The sequence below is a fragment of the Haliaeetus albicilla genome, chromosome 20, assembly GCF_947461875.1.
Source record: "Haliaeetus albicilla chromosome 20, bHalAlb1.1, whole genome shotgun sequence".
In the NCBI taxonomy this organism is placed as follows: domain Eukaryota; kingdom Metazoa; phylum Chordata; class Aves; order Accipitriformes; family Accipitridae; genus Haliaeetus; species Haliaeetus albicilla.
The window spans coordinates 27,854,496-27,877,400 of record NC_091502.1 but is presented as its reverse complement, the minus strand read 5'-3'; the positions used below and the strand labels follow the sequence as shown (position 1 = coordinate 27,877,400).

At 46.7% G+C, this 22,905-nt stretch overlaps 3 protein-coding genes across 3 annotated transcripts in view; 1 reads left to right on the top strand and 2 right to left on the bottom strand.

Annotated features, from left to right (window-relative positions):
- Positions 1-22,905, top strand: part of FHIP1B (FHF complex subunit HOOK interacting protein 1B) — a 421,115-nt gene that overhangs the window by 132,200 nt on the left and 266,010 nt on the right. The gene's annotated exons all lie outside the window — the stretch shown is intronic.
- Positions 41-2,727, bottom strand: LOC104314622 (folate receptor gamma). The gene is made up of 4 exons (XM_009914179.2): positions 2,402-2,727; positions 1,569-1,757; positions 1,057-1,192; positions 41-784 (listed from the first exon to the last, which is right to left on the bottom strand). The coding sequence occupies exons 1-4, from the start codon at positions 2,537-2,539 to the stop codon at positions 411-413; spliced, it is 837 nt and encodes a 278-aa protein (XP_009912481.1). The 5' UTR covers positions 2,540-2,727; the 3' UTR covers positions 41-410.
- Positions 21,663-22,791, bottom strand: LOC104314619 (olfactory receptor 52B2-like). Its single transcript, XM_069807906.1, is given in 2 exon segments — positions 21,663-22,213; positions 22,215-22,791. Coding segments are annotated over 2 exon segments (930 nt in total). The 5' UTR covers positions 22,766-22,791; the 3' UTR covers positions 21,663-21,834.

The following is a 22,905-nucleotide window of genomic DNA, read 5'->3' as shown; positions in this document are numbered from 1 at the left end:
TTGTTCACCCCCCAGAGCACCTCTACCTCCTCGAAAGTAATTAACTTCAGTACAGCAAGGCTGATTCAGAAGAGTATTTTATTGTCATCCCCACCCTCCATGGAGTCAGAGCAGTCTGAAAGACTAGAGCTTAGCCAAGGACCTTGAACAAGTACTGCTAACCTAGCATACAGCCAGATGTGAAGGAGCTCCCTACATCAGAGCAAAGACACATGGTATTGGCCTTTCTAGGATAGCAAGGAAATAACTGCCTTTGTCAGCAGGTGAAAGTAGAGGCAGGTATCAAGGTCCAACAACATAACTCATACAGAACACTTTCTGGGGTGCTTGACCAGCTTAAACAGACAGACCCAAGTTACCTACGCCAGCTCCTCTTGTAGGACAGCTGGAGCAGTCCAAGCCATGTCCCTTCAGGGAGCAATCACAGGGACCCTCATCCATTGGGATCCACAGCCCCCAGCTCCCTCAGGGACCACCACAAGGGCCAGAGGCAGCAGGACCAGGGCAGGCCACAGCAGAACACCCACAGCTTCGTTGGTCTCAGGAGTCGCATGCTCCATCTGAGCAGAGGAGGATCTCTTTTTCCAAGCATAGTACTTCGCTACAGCCACATTGGGGTTTCCCTGGGTAGGGTCAAACCACATCTGGATGCAGCGTCCACTGCCCCGGTGCTCTGTGGTGTATTTGTAGGAGTTGGACCAGATTTTCTCACACAGGTCTTTTGGTCGGGGGAAGACATGGCTGAAGGGTCTGCACATGGAGCCCCAAGGACAGCGGTTCGTTCCTGAACACAGACAGCATCACAAAAGAAAACATGAGCTAGCACACTTCACTCACGTCTTTTCACCTGGGAGGAGCAGCTCTGGCAACCTGCCCACAGCCCATCACTGCATCTTAGCAGATGGATGGTGGCTTGGCCACCTTCTAATCAGCAACCCCACAGACAGGCAGGAACAATTAGGGGTCTTGGCTCCAGCCACCAGGCAGGCAGCAGTGACACTATCAGGGGCTTGCCTGCAGGGGTGAGGAAAGGCTTGCTCCACAGAGCCCACCAACCTGTTGCCCAGTTCCAGCCCTTGTGCCAGTTCTCTTTGCATGTGACATAGTCCTTGCAATCCTCCCACCACTCATCGCAGTCCTCTTTGCAGAGTGGCACATGAAGAATCCTCTCCCGACGCCAGCTGCTGTCAACCTGCAAGGGAACAGGACCGTGCACACTGGTGGTGGCCCTTGAAAGCTAAGTGGCAGGATCTGCCAGAACCCAGAGTCCCGCCCCAGCCCCTTTCAGCAGGCTCCAGCCCAGTTAGCTCAAGCTAATCTTGGAAGATTTTCAGCCCCAGCAAAGACATGCCTGGACAACAAGCAGTTCTTCCATCAGCCTGTCTGACTACCTAAACAGAGGCTAGCAAAGTCCTCTGAATCTTTCCACCCAGAAGGAAAGTTTGCAGCATCCCTGGAAAGCACACTTCCATACATGCCAGGGGTATACCATATGGGGGACCAGCATATAACATATCATGTGGCCAGGACAAGCCCTGTTGTCTTAATCACAGCAGATCTGATCCTACCTGGTCAATCCAGGGCCCCAGGTTGGGTGAGCACTCATACAAGCATGTGTCCTGTATGAAGTGGTGCTTGCACTTGGGTGGCATCAGCCCACAATGGTTCCAGTTGAAGTTGTACAGGTTGGATTGGTCCTTGTGGGCTTCCAAACTGGTGTTGGCTGTGCAGCAGGCATTGTCCTTCCAGGGAGCACACTGCAACAGAGCAAGAGGCAGGCTGGTCAGGGATGACTGGTAGCAGCTTGAAGGAGTCAGAGGATGCTGCAGGTGCCCTCTCCCTGCATAGCCTACAGGAATAACCCTTCAGCAGCAAACCTTCAGGTACTTTGGACTGAAGAGTTCAGGGTTGCAGCAAGATGGGAGTTGGAAGAAGAGCAGGAGGAGGACTCTGTTAGATGCTCACCAGGAAATAGTGCCAACCTGAGGAATAGGAACAAACTCCCTTCTTTTGCACCCTGACTTGCTCTTAGCCCCATCCCCACCAAGGACCTGGGGTCAATTAGCAAGAAGAGGCTCTAGCACTGGGAGAGGGAACAGAAAACAGTATTTTTTCTTGACATCCTTTATCTTGTTCTGTTCTGGTTAACTAAGCTTTGGAAAGAGGAAGCCTCCTGGTAAAAGAGGGGTGACACAGCTGACAGAAATCCTCACACCACCACATCTTCCCTAGCCATTTGCTAGGTAGAAGAAAACATCAAATAGACAGACCTCATACCCAGCACAGGCTTTCTTCCTCAGGCAAGTGGATGCTAAGTCCAAAGAACAAACCAGCTTGTATTACCTGGGGAGGGAGTTACGGGGGACCCTGACAATCCCACTTAACCCATCAGCAGTCCTACCTGGTCATGCAGCATGTCCTCTGGGCCAGGCTTGGTTTTGTGGTGTTTGGCATCCATACAGATGTTCAGCAACGGGTCCTTCACAGGCATCACTGCACAGGCAGCCAACAGCACAAGCAGTACCTGCCCCACTGCCATCCCCACAGCCAGCCCAGTTGGATCAGGGACCTGGGAGGTGACGTTGCTGTACAGAAAGGGAACAGCACAGGAAGGGTTTTGCCACAAGTGTCAGTAAACAAGGTGCTGTGGGGGCCAGGCACTCCTGAGGACACGCAAGCAGATTATCAGCAACTCACAGCACCAAGGACGCAAGTGCAGCCCCAACAAGCACGGCTGCAAGGTCAGCTACACGATGTGCTCTGGACAACGCCGCAGAAATAAACAGCCTATTTAGTGCCTGGGCTGTTCAACAGTTAACCTCAAACTTCCCTGATTGGAAAAGGGATGCTGTGCGAGACCCATTCAAATTAAGGTCCTTTTGCATTAAGCCACCCAACTGTTTCAGTGCAGAGCTTTCAGCTCCCAAACCTTCTGCAGGTAGGCATTGCTAGTTAAGGGATCTCTTTAGCCAGTGGTAGTTAAATGGTAGCCAGAGAAGGTAGTTAAATGGACTAGCACACTAACATCTTGGGCAGACCATGAACTGCAGGAGGCCCACCTTGCTTTCAGGAGCATGTTAAGAGAGGAAGGCATTTTCTTTGGTTTATCTGCATCTGGGCCTTTGAAGACCCACCCCCGAGGTGACCTGACATGAGCAATAAAAGACACCTCACATAATCATGCTTTAGTCTCTTCTGCCCACCTGGGGGCTGATAGAACTTTTATAGTAATTTACTAGAAAAAAAAAAAGTCCTCAAACAAACAAGAAAACCCCCAAACCCAAACAATAAACACACCACAGTACTCCCTCACATTCCTTATCAATTCAGTATAAGGGTCTAAAACAATAGCCTTTTAAGAAGCACTTTGCAAAACAGAGGAGCAAGACAAACTATTTACAGCATTAAAATAGCATACAACAACAGAAAAGACAGTAATTACAGACCTAAGGAAGCAGACACATAAATCTAAGGACTAGGAAGTAACTAACTTGTATCATAACTATATATATACATAACCAACAAAAAACCCTAAAAAGAAAAAACAGATCAACCTTACCAGCCTAGACAGCCTCTAAACCCTTTGCAACACCCTAAAAACACTCAGCACAGGAACCTCCTGGGGTCAGCTTTAATAGGACCGCCTTCTAACACAGGTGCTGGCATTTGACAGTACCCTCCTAGTGTATTTAATGAGGTGTAACTTCTGCCAGCATTTACTACCTTAGAAGCAGCTGTTTTGGTGACAACCAGCTTGTCCAGCCTCTTTCACAGGCACCACCCTCTTGCCTGGGAAACAATCTAGTGGGTTTTTTTCAAAAGGCAGGTCTCTTACCAGCCCTGGCCATTCTTAACAAGCCCTTTTTCCTCTGCTCGCCTTACACCAGGCAGTTTTGATGTGCACCATTGCATGAGACAAAAAACCGAGGGAGGGGCAGATCCAGGATTCTGCCATGCACCAAGAAGAAATACAAAAGGGCTAAGGGTCATCACGAAGAAAAATGGCATGCAGGAATAAGTGCTATTGTCTCGGAAGTAAGAATAATAACTCCCAACACAAAAAATAAATGCTAGCTGATGAGGGGTGCGAGGGACTGAAGGAGTTAATGTCTCAAACATTGTGGTGGGTCAAGTGCTGCTTAACGACGCACTCTGCATAACAAGGAACCCTGCCTAGCAAGGCACCCCAGGTGAAAGGCACCCCAGGTGAAAGGCAGCCCATCAGCAACGGGCGGGGGAGGCCGTGCCGGGGGGAGCGCAGCTCCCTGCTCCGATGTGCCGGACTGATGTGCTGAGCAGGGCAGCTCACCATGCACGGCCAAAGAGCACACTGGTCACGTCTGCAGGGCAGGGGAAGTTACTCCCCAAACGACCCCCCAGCCCAAACTGCTCAGGACACCTAATTAGCCTAATGAGTTCGAGTGCCCGCCCGAAGGAGGGGCAAGGATGGTAAAAGGGCACGAACTGAAGCCCCATGTGTGCAAGCCCACTGGACTAATGCTGGACCCGGGACTGGTGAAATCTTTTTTTTTCCCTCTTTGCTCTTTCGTAATCCCTACCCCTTGTCCCTTTAGACGTAAACCGTTGACCAAGTCTGGGCCTGGGAGCGGACCCAGCCGCCCCTGGGCTCCTCTCTGAGAAGGAGTCTAGAAAGCGGGGGGGGCTTCTCTGAACCTCCTGACCCAACGGGAGGGCTTGCCTTATTGTCTTCCCTGAACTGACCCAAAAATAAGCAAGGCCTGTAGTATACGTTTGGTGATGTATGATTAGCACGTGTTACACAGTTTACTGGCATAGTTTCGTGCCAATTTTTGTGGTGAGCATGCTAGTTGTTGTGAGCAAATAAAAGTTGAGTTTTGTGAGTTAAAGGATCCCTGGTGTCGTTTCACCTTAATCCTGACCTGGGAATCAGCAAACCTGAGTCATCGTCCTGAGAAATTGGGGTGTGACAAGGGGAAACAGGGCACCTTGGTGCAAAAACCTGAGAAAAATAATTGAAGCTAAAAGCTAGGATTTGCTCACAAGACCTCCTGGAAATCCCTCACCCTCAGCAAAGGGGCAGACTCTTCCTCCTGGAACAGCACAGGCTTTGGGGCTCTTCTGCTCTTTCCTTCAATCACAGCACTGTTTTGGTGATGAACCCACTTGCCGAAGGAGCTAATTTTCCTAAATTTGATGCATGAACACATGAGGCTCTAGGAGACTCCGCTTTAGCGATTTCCACAGTCTAATGATATGCTGCATGAATAATGACCTCTGTGTGTTTGTTCTGAACCAGTTGTGTGCTGTTTTAATTTCTCATGCTTCTAGCTCTTGTACTGGAAGTGACAGTGAGCAGATCTTCCCCTACTCATCTGTGAGCCTTTGCCACCTCTATCATATCTCCCCTCCATTGCCTCTTTCCAACTGAAAGCCATGGTCTGCTCGCTCATTTCCCGTGACAAGTGTTTTGCTCCCCGAGGCATCAGGACTGTGGCAGTATTTCGGATGCACAACGCTGTCCTGGCCTTGTTTTCTGGTCTTTGCCTAGGAATTTCTAATATCTAGTTTGGTTTTGGAACGGCTGATCACTGAGCTGTGTTGTTGTAACACTATGGTAACTGTGACAGCTTGTTCCTGAGAGATAATTGTTAGCCGCCAGCCTGTCATTTTCTATCTGAAGTGTTCAATTTTTCCCCAAGTGCATCACTGTATGTTTATCTCAACTGCTTTTTTTTTTTAATCTGTTGTTTTATTGTTCAGTGACTCATTCTTCTCAGGGTCTTCTGCAGATTTTCGCAGCTGGTCCTCCTGTTCCTGGAGTAATTTAATATGATCAGAAACTTGGTTGCCTTGCTGTTTTCCCCTCCCTTTCCCAGACAAAATTTGTTGAAAAGCAGAAATCCCAGTACAGATTCCTGTAGGGGTTCACTGTAAAGGATAGCCATGCACCTTTAGTTTATGATTCAATTATTGAGTGGTGTGTGGAACTTTACTCTCATTTCATGGCGGCTTATTTGATGACCTTTGGTGAGGACCTTGCTCTGAGCCCTTGGGAATCCAGGTAGACTCTTATCACCTGGATCCGCCCCAGCCAGAATCCTTTCCAGCCCTTGGAAGACATGCAATATGTTAGGGAGTCTTGTCTGTATGTTAGAAGAGCCATACTGACCGTTTCCCCATATGCCATAATCTATGTGCCTATGGATTCAGCCCTTCATTACGTTTTCTGCAACCTTTTCCCATGCAGATACCGTGTTCGTGGCTGTGCAGATCCCTCGATCTCTGCAGAAAGCCATTTAAGGTGTCCCATGTGAATGGGTAGACCTTGTCCTTGCAGGGGTTACCTGTACACATGACAGTGCAGAAAATGGGGAAACTCTCTCCCTCTCACTGTAGTGCTGCTCATATCCTCATACTTAATGGGATGGATGGGTGGGTGGGTGGCTGGGTGCATCTGCATTTGCTCCATCCAGCTGACTTGCCTTGTGCAGCCTATCTCCAGGGTGTGGGATGGAGTTGCTTTGGATGCTTCTTCCCTGGGGTCAGATTTGGGTGAGCAGCTGCTGGGTAACTGCGTTAGGGTCTGCTGAGTGCCTCTTGGCACCCCAGGGTCTGCATTACCCAGGAGCTTAATGCACTTGCCTACACATTGTTGCTTAGTGCCACTGGAGAAGATCTCATTGGAGATGCTTGATGGTGTCCCATGTGGCTTCCCACTGCTGCGAAGGGTCTTGTGTGTTATGATCAGAATCTCACTTATGGGCAAGAAGCAAATGCACTTTATGTATAAAGCCAAGAATTCATTGTTAGTGTCATTGAAAACAGGCTAATAAATGAATCATTGTTAGTCCAGATCCACTTATTACAGAAAAAAGAAAAATTAATATTTCTTTATGGAAGGAGTAGTGTGGTGGTAGTAGTAATAATAATTATAAAAAAAAATAAGATTGTTATACATACACTTCCCAATTTCTGCCTTTTCCCTGCGGTCGTGCTCACCCTGTCACTGTTCCTCTAGGTCCTAAGGTTGGTGACTTCAGTGTGGTGGTGGTGGTGGATGTTACATCAAGTTATCAAAATCTGGAGTCCTTTACAGGGAATATGATATTGATATTCATGGCTTCTTCCTCACTCTAGGTCCATTTTGTGTCTTTTTTTTATGTTTGATAACGTGTTTTTACACCTTTCTTTCTCTTCATTGGTCTCCAAGTCCATGATACATGCAGATTTCCTAAATATGGTGCATTTTATGCAGTAGATACTTATTTGTTCTCTTTGTCACCTCAAAACCATTTTTGTCCAGCTCTGAGCTTGCATTTCTTTAACTGACCATCCCTGAATTGTTTATAGCCATGAGGTCCCCAGTATCAGCCTGTGCCCCACTCTTATCACCTCATGCCTGCACTCCTCTGCCACATCCTGTGTTCCCACTTCTCAAGGCCCCTGCCATCCTGCCAGATATGTATTTCTCAGCACTATACCATTATGTTGAAGTTATAAATGTGTGTCCTTCAGCACAGAATAGCTACTTTTTGCTACTGTCTGCATAAAACTGAAACTGTGGTTGTATTATACAATGGTAAGCAAAAGCCATAGCCATAATAAAAATTGCCATTAGTGCTAAATCTGGTAAAACATAATTCCAGACAGGTCAGGACAAGTTCAAAGAGAGCAAACCTGGCATGCCTCGTTCCTAAGACCTTGCAAACTCAGTACAAAGCCTGTGGCCAGCAGTGGCCCTGCTGTGGTACTGGGCTATGGGGTCTCTATTTTGACTCTTCTGCAGTACATTTGTGTTAGCATGATGATGTTATCTGGATGTGCACTGAAGAATGGCAGGGGTTGTTCCTGTGTCTTGTCAGTTTGCATTTTTTCTTTTAAATCCTTCTGAGTGCTAACCATGGAGCTGCTGAGCAGGGACGGAAACAAAAGGTTCAACTTGCAAACCCTGGCCCTGCTTTGCAGTCTCCTGTTGTGCTCCACAGCATTTCATGTGCACCAAGAGACAGCACTCAGACTTCAACTCAGGTAAGAGACCCTGGGCTGAAGCCTTGTGTTAGTACATTGGTAACAGGCAGTGGATGATGCAAAAATCATGACTAAAAATGTGCTCCTGGTTTTAATTGAGCTACCAAACTTTTCTGCCTTCAGCAGCTAAAACTTCTTGTGTCTCCCCTGCTACCTCAAAGCATGCTGTGTTTTCAGAAACCTGCTTCCCAACTACAATGGCAAATCCTCTCAAGTCAGTTTTACCTGCCCAGCATAAAATCAGAACCTCATGTCTAGTATGAATTATTCAGATTTATATTGTGACGTCTCATTATGCTTTACTGCTCTTTGAAAGATATTCAGATTAGAAGTCCTGTGCACCTTCCGGGTGCTTAGGAAATTCTCCATGGATAAAACGAACATGGAGCATTTCTGTGCTGTCCCAGTGTGGATGCACTACATATTTATAAAAGCAATACAGCTCTCCTGTCAGCTGTTTCTCCAAGCGTCTGTTGTAAAGTATGGGCAATCTGTGTAAAGACTTGGAGTATATTCCCTAGCTGTGTTTAGGCAAGGGAGAGGTGGGTGATATATCAGCACCTGGAGATGTGGTTCCTCAGCTGAGTTCTCAGGGCTCCTTGAAACCAATGCATTGGAGCCTGTGTTGTGTGGGAGGAGAGGAGAGCGAAGCCACAGCTGGTGTGAAACTGCATCTCTTCCAGCGGCAGGACTGGAAGCAGCCAGGGCAGAGTCTAGACAACTTGGCAGCACTGCCAAATTCTTCATGTAAAGAGAGCTCCTATTTATTTCTGGAGTAAGAACATGGATCAGTGACACAAGGTCTCTCAATTCCATAAAGCAGAAGCCCTGAAATGCCATGGATGCACATAAAATCGGCACAAATGGCTTTGCTTCACCCAGTACATTTGATTAGTCATTATTTATCTGGGGAACAACTGCAAACTTTCCTCCCTTTTCCTTAGATTAATGATGTTTACAACAACAGTAACATTCCATGTTGATATCTATCACAGTAACAGGCAAATGAAGAAGTTACTGGGCTTGTAGGTATGTGGTATTTATTCTTGCCACAGCGAAGTGCAATGTTTACATCTTTAATGGTATGTTTCTGTATCATCAAGCTCTCATTTAAATAAGAGCTTGTACTGCAGCACTCTCAAAGAGCCAGAGTGCCTAACGTATATCTGTTTGCTTAGATTTGGCAGATTATGATACTGGATCACATCTAGTTCATGCTTTTTTATTTGGTTCACTGGTTACAGGATTACCTTGCCTTTTTGTGCTTTAGCTCATCATGTCATCTTGCAGCAGAACCGATTTCTCTCATTCCTCTCATGCTGTTCAGCCCAACAGCCATCTGGGGGCTGGAGGTTTCCCATGTCTGGCTCTCTATCCCTTTTACTCACGTCTACATTGCATCACTTGTAGGGAACTGCACAATCCTCTGTCATCGGGACTGATCTGAGCTCCCATGAGCTTGTATGCTGTTTCCTGTCCATCACTGATTTGGGTTTGTCTCTCTCAAGTTTCAGAGCCTGTTTTGTTCAGCTTGACTTTAATTCCTTCTCCTTCATGGAGTCCTCTGTGCTTCTGGTCATGCCCTTTCACCACTGTGCGGCCATCTGCTACCTGCTGAGATACTCCTCTGTCCTCACCAGTGCCAGGATAGGCAGGATTGGTCTGGCTGCTCTGTGCAGATGCCTCTTATGAAGGCTGCCATCGCCTGCTGTCTGATCAAGCAGATGTGCAGACATTGCATTCAATAACTGGTATGGCTTTGCTGTAGCCATTGTCTTTCTGACATTCAACTTCAGTGCCTTTTCTGCTCCTCACGCTGCCCCACCAGCGAATAGCCTTGGGGTGCACAAGGAGCTGGGAGGGGGCACAGCTGGGACAGCTGACCCCAACTGACTGAAGAGATATCCCAGACCATAGGATGTGCTCAGCAATAAAAGAGTGGGGAAGAAGGAAGGTGGGTTTAGTTTACCTATTAAATTGTCTTTATCTCAACTCATGAATTTTTGCACTTTTACCTTTCCGACTCTCTCTCCATCCCACCAAGGGGTGAATGAGCGAGTGGGTGTGTGGGGCTGAGCTGCCCCCCAGTGTCAAACCATAGCAAAGGGCTTCTAGAAATACTGAATTACTGAGTAGAAGACAACTATATTTATCATCGTATGTGTTTCATAGCTGCGGTAGACACACTGTGTAGCTTGTGTGCAGCCAGCTGCAAAACACTATCACTATCTCTAAAATTCAGCCAATGGAATCAGGAAACTTTTCCTATCAATAACACATCCACTCTGAGCTTCAGAAGAGTCAGGGCTGGGAGGGTTCCCAGGGCAGGCGTTTTCCAGCAATCTCCCCTCTTTCTGTTCCTTTTCCTCTGTATTAGATATGCTTTTTCTTTCTGACTTGCAGGACGCAGCTTTTAAAGACAGCTGAAAGGATGGGTCTGATGTCATCTGTTACCTCAGCTCTAACATTTCCCTCAAAGACTCTGTGTTCCACACAAACTATTTTGTGGCACAGAGATCTTTTAGGAAGGCTCTGGATGAAACGCCTTCAGGGAGAGCATTCACTACCATCTGTTGTCACTTGTTCCAGCGGTGAGTTATAGTCACGGTTAAAAACCACACCATGTTTTACCTTGAAAGGTAAATCCTAAAGCCATTTTGGATTTGCCAACAGGCAATGTTAAAATGCCATCTTGCATGCAAATGGGCACTAGCCCTTAGGTGTAAAAAAAAAAAAAAAAAAAAATTAGCAGACCTGCTCTGTTCAATGTGCAAAGGCTCAAAGCACAAGGGAAACCTGTGTGTCAGACAATGCTTCTGAGGGCACCTTGCTCTGATTCTCCATTCTGCCTGTCTCAGGGTGATGGTGGTTCAGGGCTGCGTAAAGCACTTTCTGTATCACCCCTGCATCTTGCAGCTCATTTTGGAGAGAATTTCAGATTTAAGGGTCCCTTGAGTTTCTTGTGCAACCCCTGACACAACAATGATCATGTATCATTGCTCCTTTCCCCTGCTGCTGCGAACTCAACGAGGAGTTTCCTCATGCCCACAGATACAGATTGGTGTTTCTTCTTTCCTTGAAATAGCAGGAGCCTCACCAGGACAAGGAACCTCCTGTCTGACTTTGGTACCCTGCCTGGACTCTGAAGGTCCCTATTTTCCCAGCCTGTGTTTTTTGGTATGGACCGGAGACAGAAACCATTATCCTTGGGGGGGCCAAGGGCATGGAGGAAGAGGTCAGTGTGTCTCTGTTGTGTGGGGCTGTGACCCCTAGCTCACATTTGAGAAGGAGAAATACCTGATTGCTATACTTTGTTCACTTATTAAAGCCACATTGAAATGGCAGTACAACATTTTGAATAATACATGGACTTTTTCATTACACTTTATTGAAAAATTATTCACTTGATAAAATCACGAGGGACAAAGCATCACTGCCCACTGGAAATGCTTTCACCATCACATATGTCCTCATTTCAATCTGAGGTCTTATTCTTCAGCCATACTGTCTTTTTCTACCAATACTTATTTTTTTTAAATAGTTCTAACTCATTGTTAGACACTTTTAGCTGTTTAAAAAACATATGCACCAAGAAAAGCCTGTATACTGATTAATAGTATTTTTCAGCACAGCGTTTTAAAGCAAAATGAAATCCCTGCATCTTTGGGCAGAATTGCGAACAAGATTTGAAACCTCACCTCCTCCTTTTGCTCAGGTCTTCAATCCTGTTGCACAAGAAGGCCACACATCCCAAGCGAGGAGGAATTTGAGAAATAAAAGATGCACATCCCTTCCCTCACTAACAGTCCTTAACTGAAATGAATGTGAAACACATCTGACTCTTTCCTGAGCATCAGTCAACAGGCTTTATCCTTGATGCCAGCCAAAGCATCCTGCTCCAGTAAGTGCAAAGCAAACTGCTGGACATAAGTCCCTGAGAAATAATCTGGGGCCATGAGGAGACTATGGGCAGGACGGCTGGCAGCTGTACCAGTCAAGACTGCAGAAACTGAGGGAAGAGCTAGCAGAGGTAGTGTGTGTTGTAGCTACAAAAATATAAATACATAGCTACTGTAAGTATGTAGCTGCAAATATGTCAGACAAATATAGTTTGTGGTGAGAGGTGCTGTCTCTTACTAGATGAACTTACAGTCAGAAAAACTATAAAAATCTTTCAAACTTGCAAGCTGTTCTTCCAGTCTGAAGGGTAGCAATCTTCACAGCTAAATATAGCTTAAGAAGAATGGCTCTGAGATTTATGGCACATATCTCACATTTCTGTTTAATGCCTGTTTTTAGCATCCAGTGGAATCGGGAGTTTTCACTTTTATGGCGTTCTGCTGGTTGCCGTGAAATCCAGCCCTGAGATGAGGTGAGGTTTCCTTCGTTTTCCCATGTTTGTTTGGGACAGCTGCCTTTGGGGCTGCAGGGCAGATGTGTGCCCCCACCGCTCCTGGGGAGCTCTGGGCTCTCCATCCTCCAGACCCTGGTGCACACGGGTGGGCGGCTCTGGAGGACACAGTTGCCCTGCGGTCTCTGGCCATGTCCCAGGAGCTGGCTGAGGAGCCCTCCCAGGGTGCCACACTGTCCTCCCCAGTGGTCCCAGCTCCAACCCAGTAAAGCTTTTTCTGCTCATCCTTGGTGGTATGAAGGGCTGTTGACAGAGACCACCACTGGGATCCTACCCTCGGGGACAGATGTGCATTGTCAGTGCAGGAGGGATGCTGTGTCTTTATTAACCATCACCAAGGCAGGAGCTGTAGGAGAAATCTTCAGTGCAGCAGCTGCCTAAATCAGCAACCGGCCACCCCAAGAGCCTGGCTCAGTGCTGTGTCCAAGTGATCTGGGAGTGCAGTGGGATGTGACTGTGCAGACCCTTTGGTGTCTGTAACTCATGCGTGACTGGGATCCTTCTCCACCCTGAATGCGCTGAGTTTGCAGGCACTGGTGTGGCTGTGGGGCTGCGTGCTGAAACACTGCAGTGCCTGCCAACCGCTAGAGCTGGATGTTTTCTGTTTGCTTTGAACACAAGGTGATTACCTGTTGAAATGCAATGGCAGAAACATTCCTCCCTCCCCCCCTGGACAGGCTCTGCCTCATCTTCTTTCCACACCCCAACATGCACAAAAAGGAGCATGTCTACCTGTCTCACTGCCCCAGAGCCATCAGCAAAGGATGGCAGGGGTGAGCAGGGCCTGGGGAAGTCTCCTGTGGTGCAAGACCCATCCACCTCCCTGGGGACATGTGCAGCACTGAGTTCTCCACCTTTGCTTTTCTCAGTGCTGGCTGCAGAAAGACAGGCAGGCGCAGGGGATGGCTGTGGTCAGGCTGGTGCTGATCCCCATGTGAGCCGTCAGCATGGCGTGGCAGTGGTGAGTGTCAGACTGGCAGAGCAGGAGGTTGAGGAGCGTGACGAGTCCAGCAGCTCTGATCCTCTCCCTCCTTCCAGTGCCACCGAACTGGGGGGGGCTCCTCCAGCAGAGGTACTGGGTGACCAGTACCCTCGTGGCTGATCCAGTCTCCCACACTAGACACCTAGCCTGGCCCATGGGACAGCTGTGCAAATCCCCATACAGATGTTGCAGCAAGTGGCCAAAGCCTGGCATCTGGATCTGCAATCTATGCGTCCTTCCCAGGCACAGCCTGCAGCCCTGTGTCTGTCCCTCTCCCTTTTAGACAACTTAAGATGTACTCTGTCCCATCTCGGTCACTGTGGGTCACTTGGGCTGTTAATGCTATATGCCGTGATGGGGTCCAGCTGCCTGCTGCACCTTGGGAGCATGGGACAGTTGTGGGACCAGCTCGGGGACCCCTCTGGAGCAAGGTGTTCAGCCCGCGGAGTGCTGACAGCCCACCATGGGGCAGGAAGGGGGCAACAGACCCAGGCGCTCATCTCAGCGTAGTTCTACTCAACCTGTATTTGGATTTAAAGATTGCTTTGATCTTAACTTGGGAAGCAAATGTTTGGAGACCCCAGTATTTGGCCAGTTGCTGGTTCCCCCAAAAGGCAGGAGGAGGGAGGCTGGTGGATATCCACCCCAGGGGATGGAGGGGGCATGGGGAAGAGAGCTCGTGCGTGCAGCAAAGCAACCTCCTGATGTGCGGGCAGGAGCAGTCTGCTTGCCGTAAACCGCAAATATAGAGGCCAAATAGTTTATATCTGTGGCTTTAAGAGTGGAACCTGGCCTCTGTGGTGGTGATCCAAGGTCCAGCAGAAGGGCTGTATCTGTAAATACCATAAAGAATAGAATTTTTGGTGGTGATCTGAGTACTACATTTCCATATATGTATATAAAAGGCTCAGAAGATGTGAAGTCTGCACTCCTTGGATTTACTAGTTATTGATGCTGTTACCGTGGGAGGTTTGTATTGGGAAGATGTGTAAGTGTATAACAATGTTTGCTATTCTGTTTAAACAGGGCCAGTGCCTGGCTTGCCTTGCCACAGCCCCCCCCTTCAGCAGGAGCATACTTGTGAACCACCGGCAGTCTGTTGTAGTGAATTCTTCCATTTCTGTCTTTTACAATCTGAGATACTGAAAGTAAATTAAGCACAGAAGTTGAAACAGGCAAAGACTGTTCTAGACTGAATAAACACACAGGAGTGTTTCACTGCTTGTGCAATGTTAAAGGTGATCTGCAGTTTAAAGAGATAAATATCAGCTGAGACTCCCAGCTGAGTAAATCACTACGGGGATCGCCAGGCTCCATGATAAATCCTCCCTCAGGAGCCCATACACCTCTCATATAAAATGCATTTAAGGGATTTTTAGTGCTACACAAAGATCATGACAAGCAGAATGCTTTGATTCTGCTGCACTGGCCACAGCAGATGCTCCATTTTCTTGTGTAAGAAAACATCTGTCTAGGCATCCATCTATCCAGATGTTTGCTTAAAAATCACTCTATTGATGGGTCTTGTCTTTCAGATTCTTCACTTTGCTCTTAGTCATCAATAGAAAACTAAGTAATATATTGCTCTTGAAACTTTTTCCAATTACTCTAAGAGTTTGGGGTGCACTCTCTCATTTGTGCATGGTGGGACCTGAAGTGACATACATAGCCTGTCCTCCCTTATTTGAATTTAGACCCTGATATTCTTCAGTGAAGCTAGCATGAATCTGGAGAAACTCTGCTAAAGGCAATGGTCCCATTTCTATTTCACAGTAATATACTGAGGTTGATGACTGGCCTCATCTTGGCCTCAAGTATTACTAAAGAAAGCAATTTTATCTCATCACTGCTGTTCAGATATCAGGGGGATGGAGGGAGGAAAGAGCAGAAACATGGAAAAAGGTGGAGGAAAAAAGTCTTTAAAATTGGAAAAAAAAGGAGGTCTGAACACTCTAATAGCAGCCAGTAGGAAAGTACAGGAAGGGGGCCAGCACAAGCGAAGTCTGTACAAGCAAACTGCCCTGGGCAGGGGCTGGAGCCCAGGTGTCGGATGTGCGGAGCTGTGGGGACCATCTCGGGGCATCTTTGGCTGGGGGGCTGGTCATGGTCACTATCTTTGGAGTCGTGCACAGTTTAACAGCCCGGAGGAGTCTGGGCTGCACCACTCGCCCTGGGGACAGGGCGCAGGTCCTCATACCACCAAACTTCATGATGCTGCTGGAAAAACCTCCCAGCTGCCAGCAATTCACCGGCTAGGGACTCCCTCAGATGTTTGTACCCTTGCACCTAGACTGTAGATTAAAATTTAGTCACAATCCTTAGAAAATTTATACATAAATGAATGATCAAATAATGATTTTTGGCAAATAATGAGACAATCAGAAACTTTTATGGATTTATCAGATACAAACTGCATCAATCAGATCGTTTCTCTTGTGTGGAAGGGTAACGAAGTTTGTACATAGGGGAAAAGAATATCTCTCTTAATTTTTGAGATGAATTAGCATGCATATGATATAGTATTTTCATAAACGAGCCAGAGAATATTGCTGAGCTTGAACCATTATGGGGAAGTTTCAAATCCCATTTCTTGTGCTGCTGCAAAGAAAGATGAAATGAGAATCTAAATGAGCATCCTGGACCTTATATTAGCCTGGGTAGGAGAGCAAAGAAATACTTATTAAATCCACAGCCTCTCCAGAAGCACAGAAAAAAGAAATATTAGTGCCCAGGGTAATTCTGAAAAACTGAAGGAATGGTCAGAAAAAAAACCAAAACCAAACCACAAATAGAATAAAATTCACATTCAGGATGGGAAAAACACAAGTAGATAGCAGAAAAGACTGGAGAGTTTATAGTGGTGTTTATAAACTGAAGAGCAGTCATGGGTGATGTGGTACTGAGAGAAGGGACATTGTGTGGGGATGCATCCAGAGCCAGGTTGCCTGTGGGACGTGTGCGATTGCTGTACGAGAGATGTGATCTGATCACTGACCAATTTGGCCTCTTGAGCCTTTCCATTTTTACTTTCTCATGAATTGTAAGATAAACTCAACTCTGAGTATTTAGATTTCAGCTCCCCTTCAGGTGTAAACTGTATGATTTGGTGAAAAATACAGCAGCTGGCTGTATTAATTTTGTGAGTGCTGCTAGAAATGCGAGGTGTTTTATGAATGGTTATCTCTGTCTGTCTCTGGGAAGTATGGATATCACACTTCTGACAAAAAGGCTTTCGAGATTGACAATCAAGCCTAGCAGGAGACTTTTTTTTTTTGTTCTTCCATGGGAAATTCCAGAAAAGAAAAAAAAAAAAAATCACTTTACTATATGTAACAGAGGGACTCCCAACTGAAGTGGGGGAGGTATTTCTATGAGAGGGTTGCTAGCTGTGACTTACGCTGATCACAGCTCCTGAAGAGGAGGCTGTAAGTGGGCATCAAAGCTATTTGGGACGGCTGAGATAGTAGGATTGTAAATACAAGTGGTTGTGAATTGATAATCTTACTGAAATCAGAATGGTTCAGGGATTATGAAATGTGAGGTTTCTAGAAAGTAAATCCCACAGAGTTCAAATATACAACTGAGTCATAACAGTCAGTTGTTATTATTAATGATAATTAGCACAAATAAAAGCAGTGCTTGAGGACGTAGTGTGCTGTTGCCACAGGGGGCCTTGGGTCTGAATAGATTTGTCCCACAGATTTTGGTTTAAATTTCGTTTTAATGTGTGCTTTTATTCTAGATGGGGACTGTCTGGCTAGAAAGGAGATCTGTGGAAAAGGGCCTGGGGTCCCGGTGGGTACAAGTTACCCCAACATCACCAGGAGACCTTGCAGCAGAGGTGGCCAGTGGTGGGTCTTTGGGGGTGCTGGGGCACGCAGGCTCTGCAGGGCAGCGGTTCCCCAACAGTTCAGCACTGCTGAGACCAGATCTGGGCACTAGGTCCAGTTTGGGTCTCCCAGTACAGCAGACAGGGGCAGGCTGGAGATGCTGGAGCCTGGGCTGTGTGGGTTTTATTACCAAGCCATCCACTTTGATGCATACCTCAACTAGATGTATTTCATCCACACCTCCACCATCGAATATGCTGTGCTGATGGCTGTGGCTTTTGACCTCTGCTGTGATCTGCAGCCCCTGAAGCATACATCGCTCCTGACAATCTCAGTGGCACCAAGACTGGTGTGGGGTTGACCATCCAGGTGGTATTTCTGGTGTTCCTGGCCTCCTTTCTTCTGAAGGTGCTGCAATATTGCTGAGTAAATGGTCTCTTGCACGCTTTCTTGTCTACACCAGGATATCATCAGGGTGGCTCAGTCACATTTATGTGACATTTATGAGACTGCGGCATTTATGGCTCAAGTGTTTGCTCTTTCCTCAATGGCTTTAGACTCACTGTTACTTGTTCTGTTGTACATCATGATCCTTAAGACTGTCTTGAGTATTGCATCCAAGAAGGAGCAGTCCAGGGCCTTGAACACTTGCACTTCCCACGTCTGTGCTATCCTAATCTTTGACATCACAGTGATCAGTCTGTCCATGATTCACAAGTCTGGAAAAAAGTGCTTCTCCCACTGCTCACATCCTCATCGCTAACATCTGCTTGCTGGTCCCACCATGATGAGCCTGATCGTGTACAGTGTGAAAACCAAACAGATCTGTACCCGAACCACCAGAAAGCTTCAAGAAGCCAGATGTGACTCCACAGTCATGCTGTGAGCTGCATCAGAGCTGAGTGGTCTGACCATGATTGCATGGGTGAGTAAAGCCTTGCAGGTGGCAGAGGAGTCACACAGCTCAGAAAGGCAATGAGAATTAGGTTAAAAGTTTAAGGGCAAACTCATCACCTGGTGCCAACTTGAATAACTGCTCAGACTTGAGCAATAAAATCCCAGTTAAAAAATGTGCCATTTTTATGGTCAGATGCGGCTTCTTGCATTGCACACATAAGATATTAAGTAGAAGAAATGCATATAACTGAGTGATGTAATTGCGTAAATATTTTAACCAAACATAATTTTCTCTATTGATTTTCCTCTTACAATAATGTCTAATGGAAAATGATGTTCTGTCAGCTTTCTTTGGTAAAAAAAAAAGGAAAGAATAAATACTTCAATAAAGTTTAAAATGTTGCAGCAGACTACTGGATATATCCACCAATACTATGCTAGGAATATCAGCAATTTGTATCAGTTAATTAGGGAACACAGCCATCACAAGGATCAGAAAGGGGTTATCAGTAAGAACAGTTATTCTCAGTGGGTATAAAGGAGAGTTAAAGATTAACCAGCAAAAGCAAATGCAGGCTATCACGAGATAGGCAGTTTTAAGAACCAGGTCTGTGGGTCTGCAGAGGAGCTGACAAGGGAGGTCCTCGAGGTGGGATTCCCGCTGGATGAATCATCTCAGACAGACTGGGTAAGCTGTGAGACCCACCATGAGGATGGGTTTGCCATAGGTCTCCCTGGGGTTTCATGCACAAAAGTACAAGTATATGTCTGCACTGTGAGCCCAGTGTTCCCAGGGCATGTCAAACCCTGCTACCTGTGTGCAGGATGGGCTGTCAGCCCACGAACAGAGAGAACTGGGGTGTTTCCTTTCTTAGTAATGCCTGTATGATTAAGCCATGAATTTATCATGTATTTCTATTTCCATGTAAACAAACAAACAGGATTTGGAGCAGAGAGGAGTTCTTTTTTCTGCCTGGCACTCAAATGTCCCATTTCACCAGTATTTAATACCCATTATGCTATGGTGTGAGCTCAACAAGTTTTGCCTCCAGACACCTTTCTGAGCAAAGGCTCTGCATCTGCCATCTCCTGGAATGTGCCATGGGAAGGCTGAACCATACTTCACACTGTTTTTTCCTTGAAGACCCTGAAAGGATGAGCTGATGCACAGCTTTGTGGGACAGAGATAGTAGTAAGGACAAGACATACATGGTCAAGACCCATCCTTGAAGAGCATTAGTGGTCTACTAATTGCATGCCTTCGAGGGAAAGAGGAATTCCTCTGGCTCTGGTTGCTCAGAGGCATTTTCATTTGTTTCACACTGGATGCTGAAGGCAGAGGTGGATTAACACACAGAGGTCTCTCGCTGATCCTCATGGACTGATGAATTTCAGAGAGTTGTTTTATCACCCTGAGTCCCTGCTGTGTTCTAGCCCTACTCATCACATGGCCCTGCCTTGCGTGACCAATGCTGCTTGTCCTAGGACCATGAGATTTCTCATTACCATACCGATGGGGAGTTTCTTGTATCTGCTTCTGTTGGGGATGGTGAAATGAAGGATTTTCTGGTCCACAAGTGGAAGAGACTTCCAGACTAAAGTGGGATCTGGCCCCAGCCCTTCCCCATCCCAGCAGAGCTTCAAAAATGTCTCTGGGAAATCTGGGCTGCCCAGGAATGCTTGGTAGTCCCACGTGTGGGCTTCCCACCTTCCCCTCCCAACACTCTGCTCCAGCTGCTTCTCCTAGCCCTGTGACCCACTGGTCCATCTTCTCCTTTCCACCTACCCAGCCCCAGGCTGCAGCTCCTCCAGAAAGTTGCCAGAGCTGCCCTCTTTCCCAGAAGCTCTCCCGTTACCTGCAGACATGATGCACTTCTCTGTAATTCTCTGCTTCAGCTCCTGCCCCACAAATAGGAGGAATTTATACTGGGTTTTTTTCCTTTTTTTTTGCTTGTTGGACAATGTCTCTGCTTAGCAATATTGCAATCAAATCAGAAACCAACAGGGACCAGGGGGACCTGCTGAGCAGGAAAGCAAGTATTCTTTCTGACACGAGCCTGCACTCAGTCATGTGTGAGTGATCCTTGTCCCTTGGCAGCATTGGGGTCCTGGGGTTTGGGACAGGTAAGGACCACGTCCCAGTGGCAAAGCCCCTGGCTGGCTCTGGCTGGTCCCTGCAGTGATGGAGCTGTGGACTGACTGTGTGGGTCATCCTGCAAGTAGAAATGTGTACACATTGCATGGCAGCAAAATCACCAAGATCTTTTCAAATTCTTAAACAGCAATCATCTGCAGCCACAGATCTGAGAAAGTTCCTGTATTTATTGTTTTAATGTCTTCTTTGAGACTCCTGGAGGGAGAATATTTCATCATTTGCACATGGTAAAGCTTTAGCACCTGGCTTTTTCCTCAAGCCAAACATTTCCTGAGCATTTCCACCCTGACTGACAGTTTCACTGTCCATATGGTGACTGAGTAATTTCTTAATTCTCTTTTTTCAGTTATTGCTTAGAAAACAACTCTCTTAAAGTCCTTCTTTCTCCTGGTTATGGATTTTTCTGTGTGAAAAAAACCCAAACAACCCTGTATGAATTTCCCACACTTCCTACATTAGTATTCATACCAATCCCTATCAATCTCCCCTTTCTTCCAGTTTTCATATTTTTTTACATCTGATTCACCTTCCTGTGTAAATCAAAGAAAACAAGGTGTATGCATCTGTGTCTGTCTGTCAGCTTCCACATAAACTCTTAATTTTCTGGTTATTTTCTACCAAGTCTGACAGAGACAGAACAATCATGGGGATATCAAGAGCTTCCAGGTTTAATGAGAACAACCAGGTCACTGGAGAAGGGAGATCCCGCCAGTGGCAGGCAGGAGGGAAGGGTCTGGAGGGGCAGCTTAAGCCACTGCTCAGCATCATGAGCTACATGGGATGCAGAGCAGGGGAGGACAGACATCAATGCTGCCATTGCACGGGGAGTGACCTGCTCACCTGTGTGGTCTTGAATGTGGCTCTTGGGAAGATGCAGAACTTTGAGCCACAAACCATTTTGTAATGATTCACCCCACTTATAAAAACTTCTGGGTTTGGTTTTGTTTTCCTGAAAAAGATCTCATTTGGGGGCAGATCTCCAACCATTACAAATTAGCAAAAATTCAGTGATGCAGAGGCAGCAGCGCTGACTCTTGGCAGTAGGAAATTGAAATGATTGATTATGTTTATCTAGCTTGCACTGAAGAGGTCAGAGAAACTTGAACAGTAGTTCCTGCATTTAATACAATACAATATGTTTTTCTCAGCTTATACCTAGGAAAATGTTTGATATTTTCTGAAAACATGGAAATACAAGATACAGAAACATGCACTGAATGGGGAGCTGGCCGTGGCAGAGTCCAAGCAGAAAACATGCATCTCATCACCATGTAGGTCCAACCAAACCTATCGATAAAGCTCTGATGGTAATGGTATAACACCAGATTGCATCAGCCCAAATTCTGGTCTGTGGTTCCCCACTAACTTCTCCTTTTTCATTAGTGTTGCAATTTAGTCTGAGGAAACATCTAGCAGGAAATCTGATCAGCAGTGATGTTGGGCTGAGTCTAAAAAAGGTAGGAAACTGTGTTATTTCACATGCATATGCCCTGCTTCTTTGGTCCAGAGCATTTCTCTGTGCTTTCCTTTCAAAGGAAAAGCATCCCTGTCACTGCACTTGCCCAGTCCTGAAGAGTACCTGGGACACCTTTTCTCGAATTAGTTTGTTTTTCATAGCATAGATGATGGGGTTTAGCATAGGTGGCAGGAGCACATAGAGATTGGCCAACAGGATGTGAACACGATGGGGGATGTTGTGGCCAAACCAATGAGTGAAAAATGAGAAAAATGCTGGTGTGTAGAACATTAATATAATGAAGGCATGAGAGCTGCAGGTGCCAACTGCCTTGAGCTGGGCATCCTTGGATGAGAGCCTGAAGACAGCCTGGAGAATGAGGACGTACGATACCCCAATGAGCACAATATCCAGGCCTGGGGACAGAAGGGTGGTGGCAAAGCCGTACCAGATGTTAACAGAGATGTCGGCACAGGTGCTCACAGTAGGTGTGTGGCATGATGCTGTGTCCACAGCATGGCAGCCTCTGAAGGAGGAATATTGTTGGGAACATCACACAAAAGCTCTTGGCTATTGCAGCCAGCCCTATCTTGGCTATCACCGAGTGCGTGAACACTGTGGCATATCGCAGGGGGTTGCAGATGGCCACGTACTGGTCAAACACCATGGCCATCAGAATGGTCGACTCTGCAATGAAGCTCAGGTGTGTGAAGAACATCTGGGTAAGACAGGCGTGGAAAGACATCTCCTTGGAAAGGGACCAGAATATGCTCAGGGCTTTGGGCACTGTGGAGGAGGATAATATGAGATCTGCCACCGCTAACATGGCCAGGAAGAGGTACATCGGCTTGTGGAGGCTTTGCTCTGTCACAATGACAAACAAGAGGATGACGTTCTCAAGGAGCACTGCGATGTACACCAAGCAGAAGGGGACGGAGAGCCAGATGTGCAGGTCCTCCAGGCCTGCCATGCCCAGCAGAAGGAATGAGGCAGGCTGTAAGCTGGTTTGATTGACAGCCACCATGGTGGGTTGATAACTGAATTAGTTTGGGCTCCTTTCCCTGTAAGTGAAAATAGGGGAAGAGGTAGGGAGCACAGTTCATAATACAGAAAAACCTACCTGAGTTTCCCTAGAGCACTTTATTTCTCTAGATCCCAAAGTGT

Excerpts from the sequence above, each read along its gene's own strand:
- LOC104314622 (XM_009914179.2), bottom strand. The coding sequence starts at position 2,539 with ATGGCAGTGGGGCAGGTACTGCTTGTGCTGTTGGCTGCCTGTGCAGTG. Across the intron at positions 1,193-1,568 it reads TGGGGCCCTGGATTGACCAG|GTTGACAGCAGCTGGCGTCG; the intron begins GTAGGATCAGAT and ends GTTCCCTTGCAG. Across the intron at positions 785-1,056 it reads GGGCTGGAACTGGGCAACAG|GAACGAACCGCTGTCCTTGG; the intron begins GTTGGTGGGCTC and ends GTCTGTGTTCAG.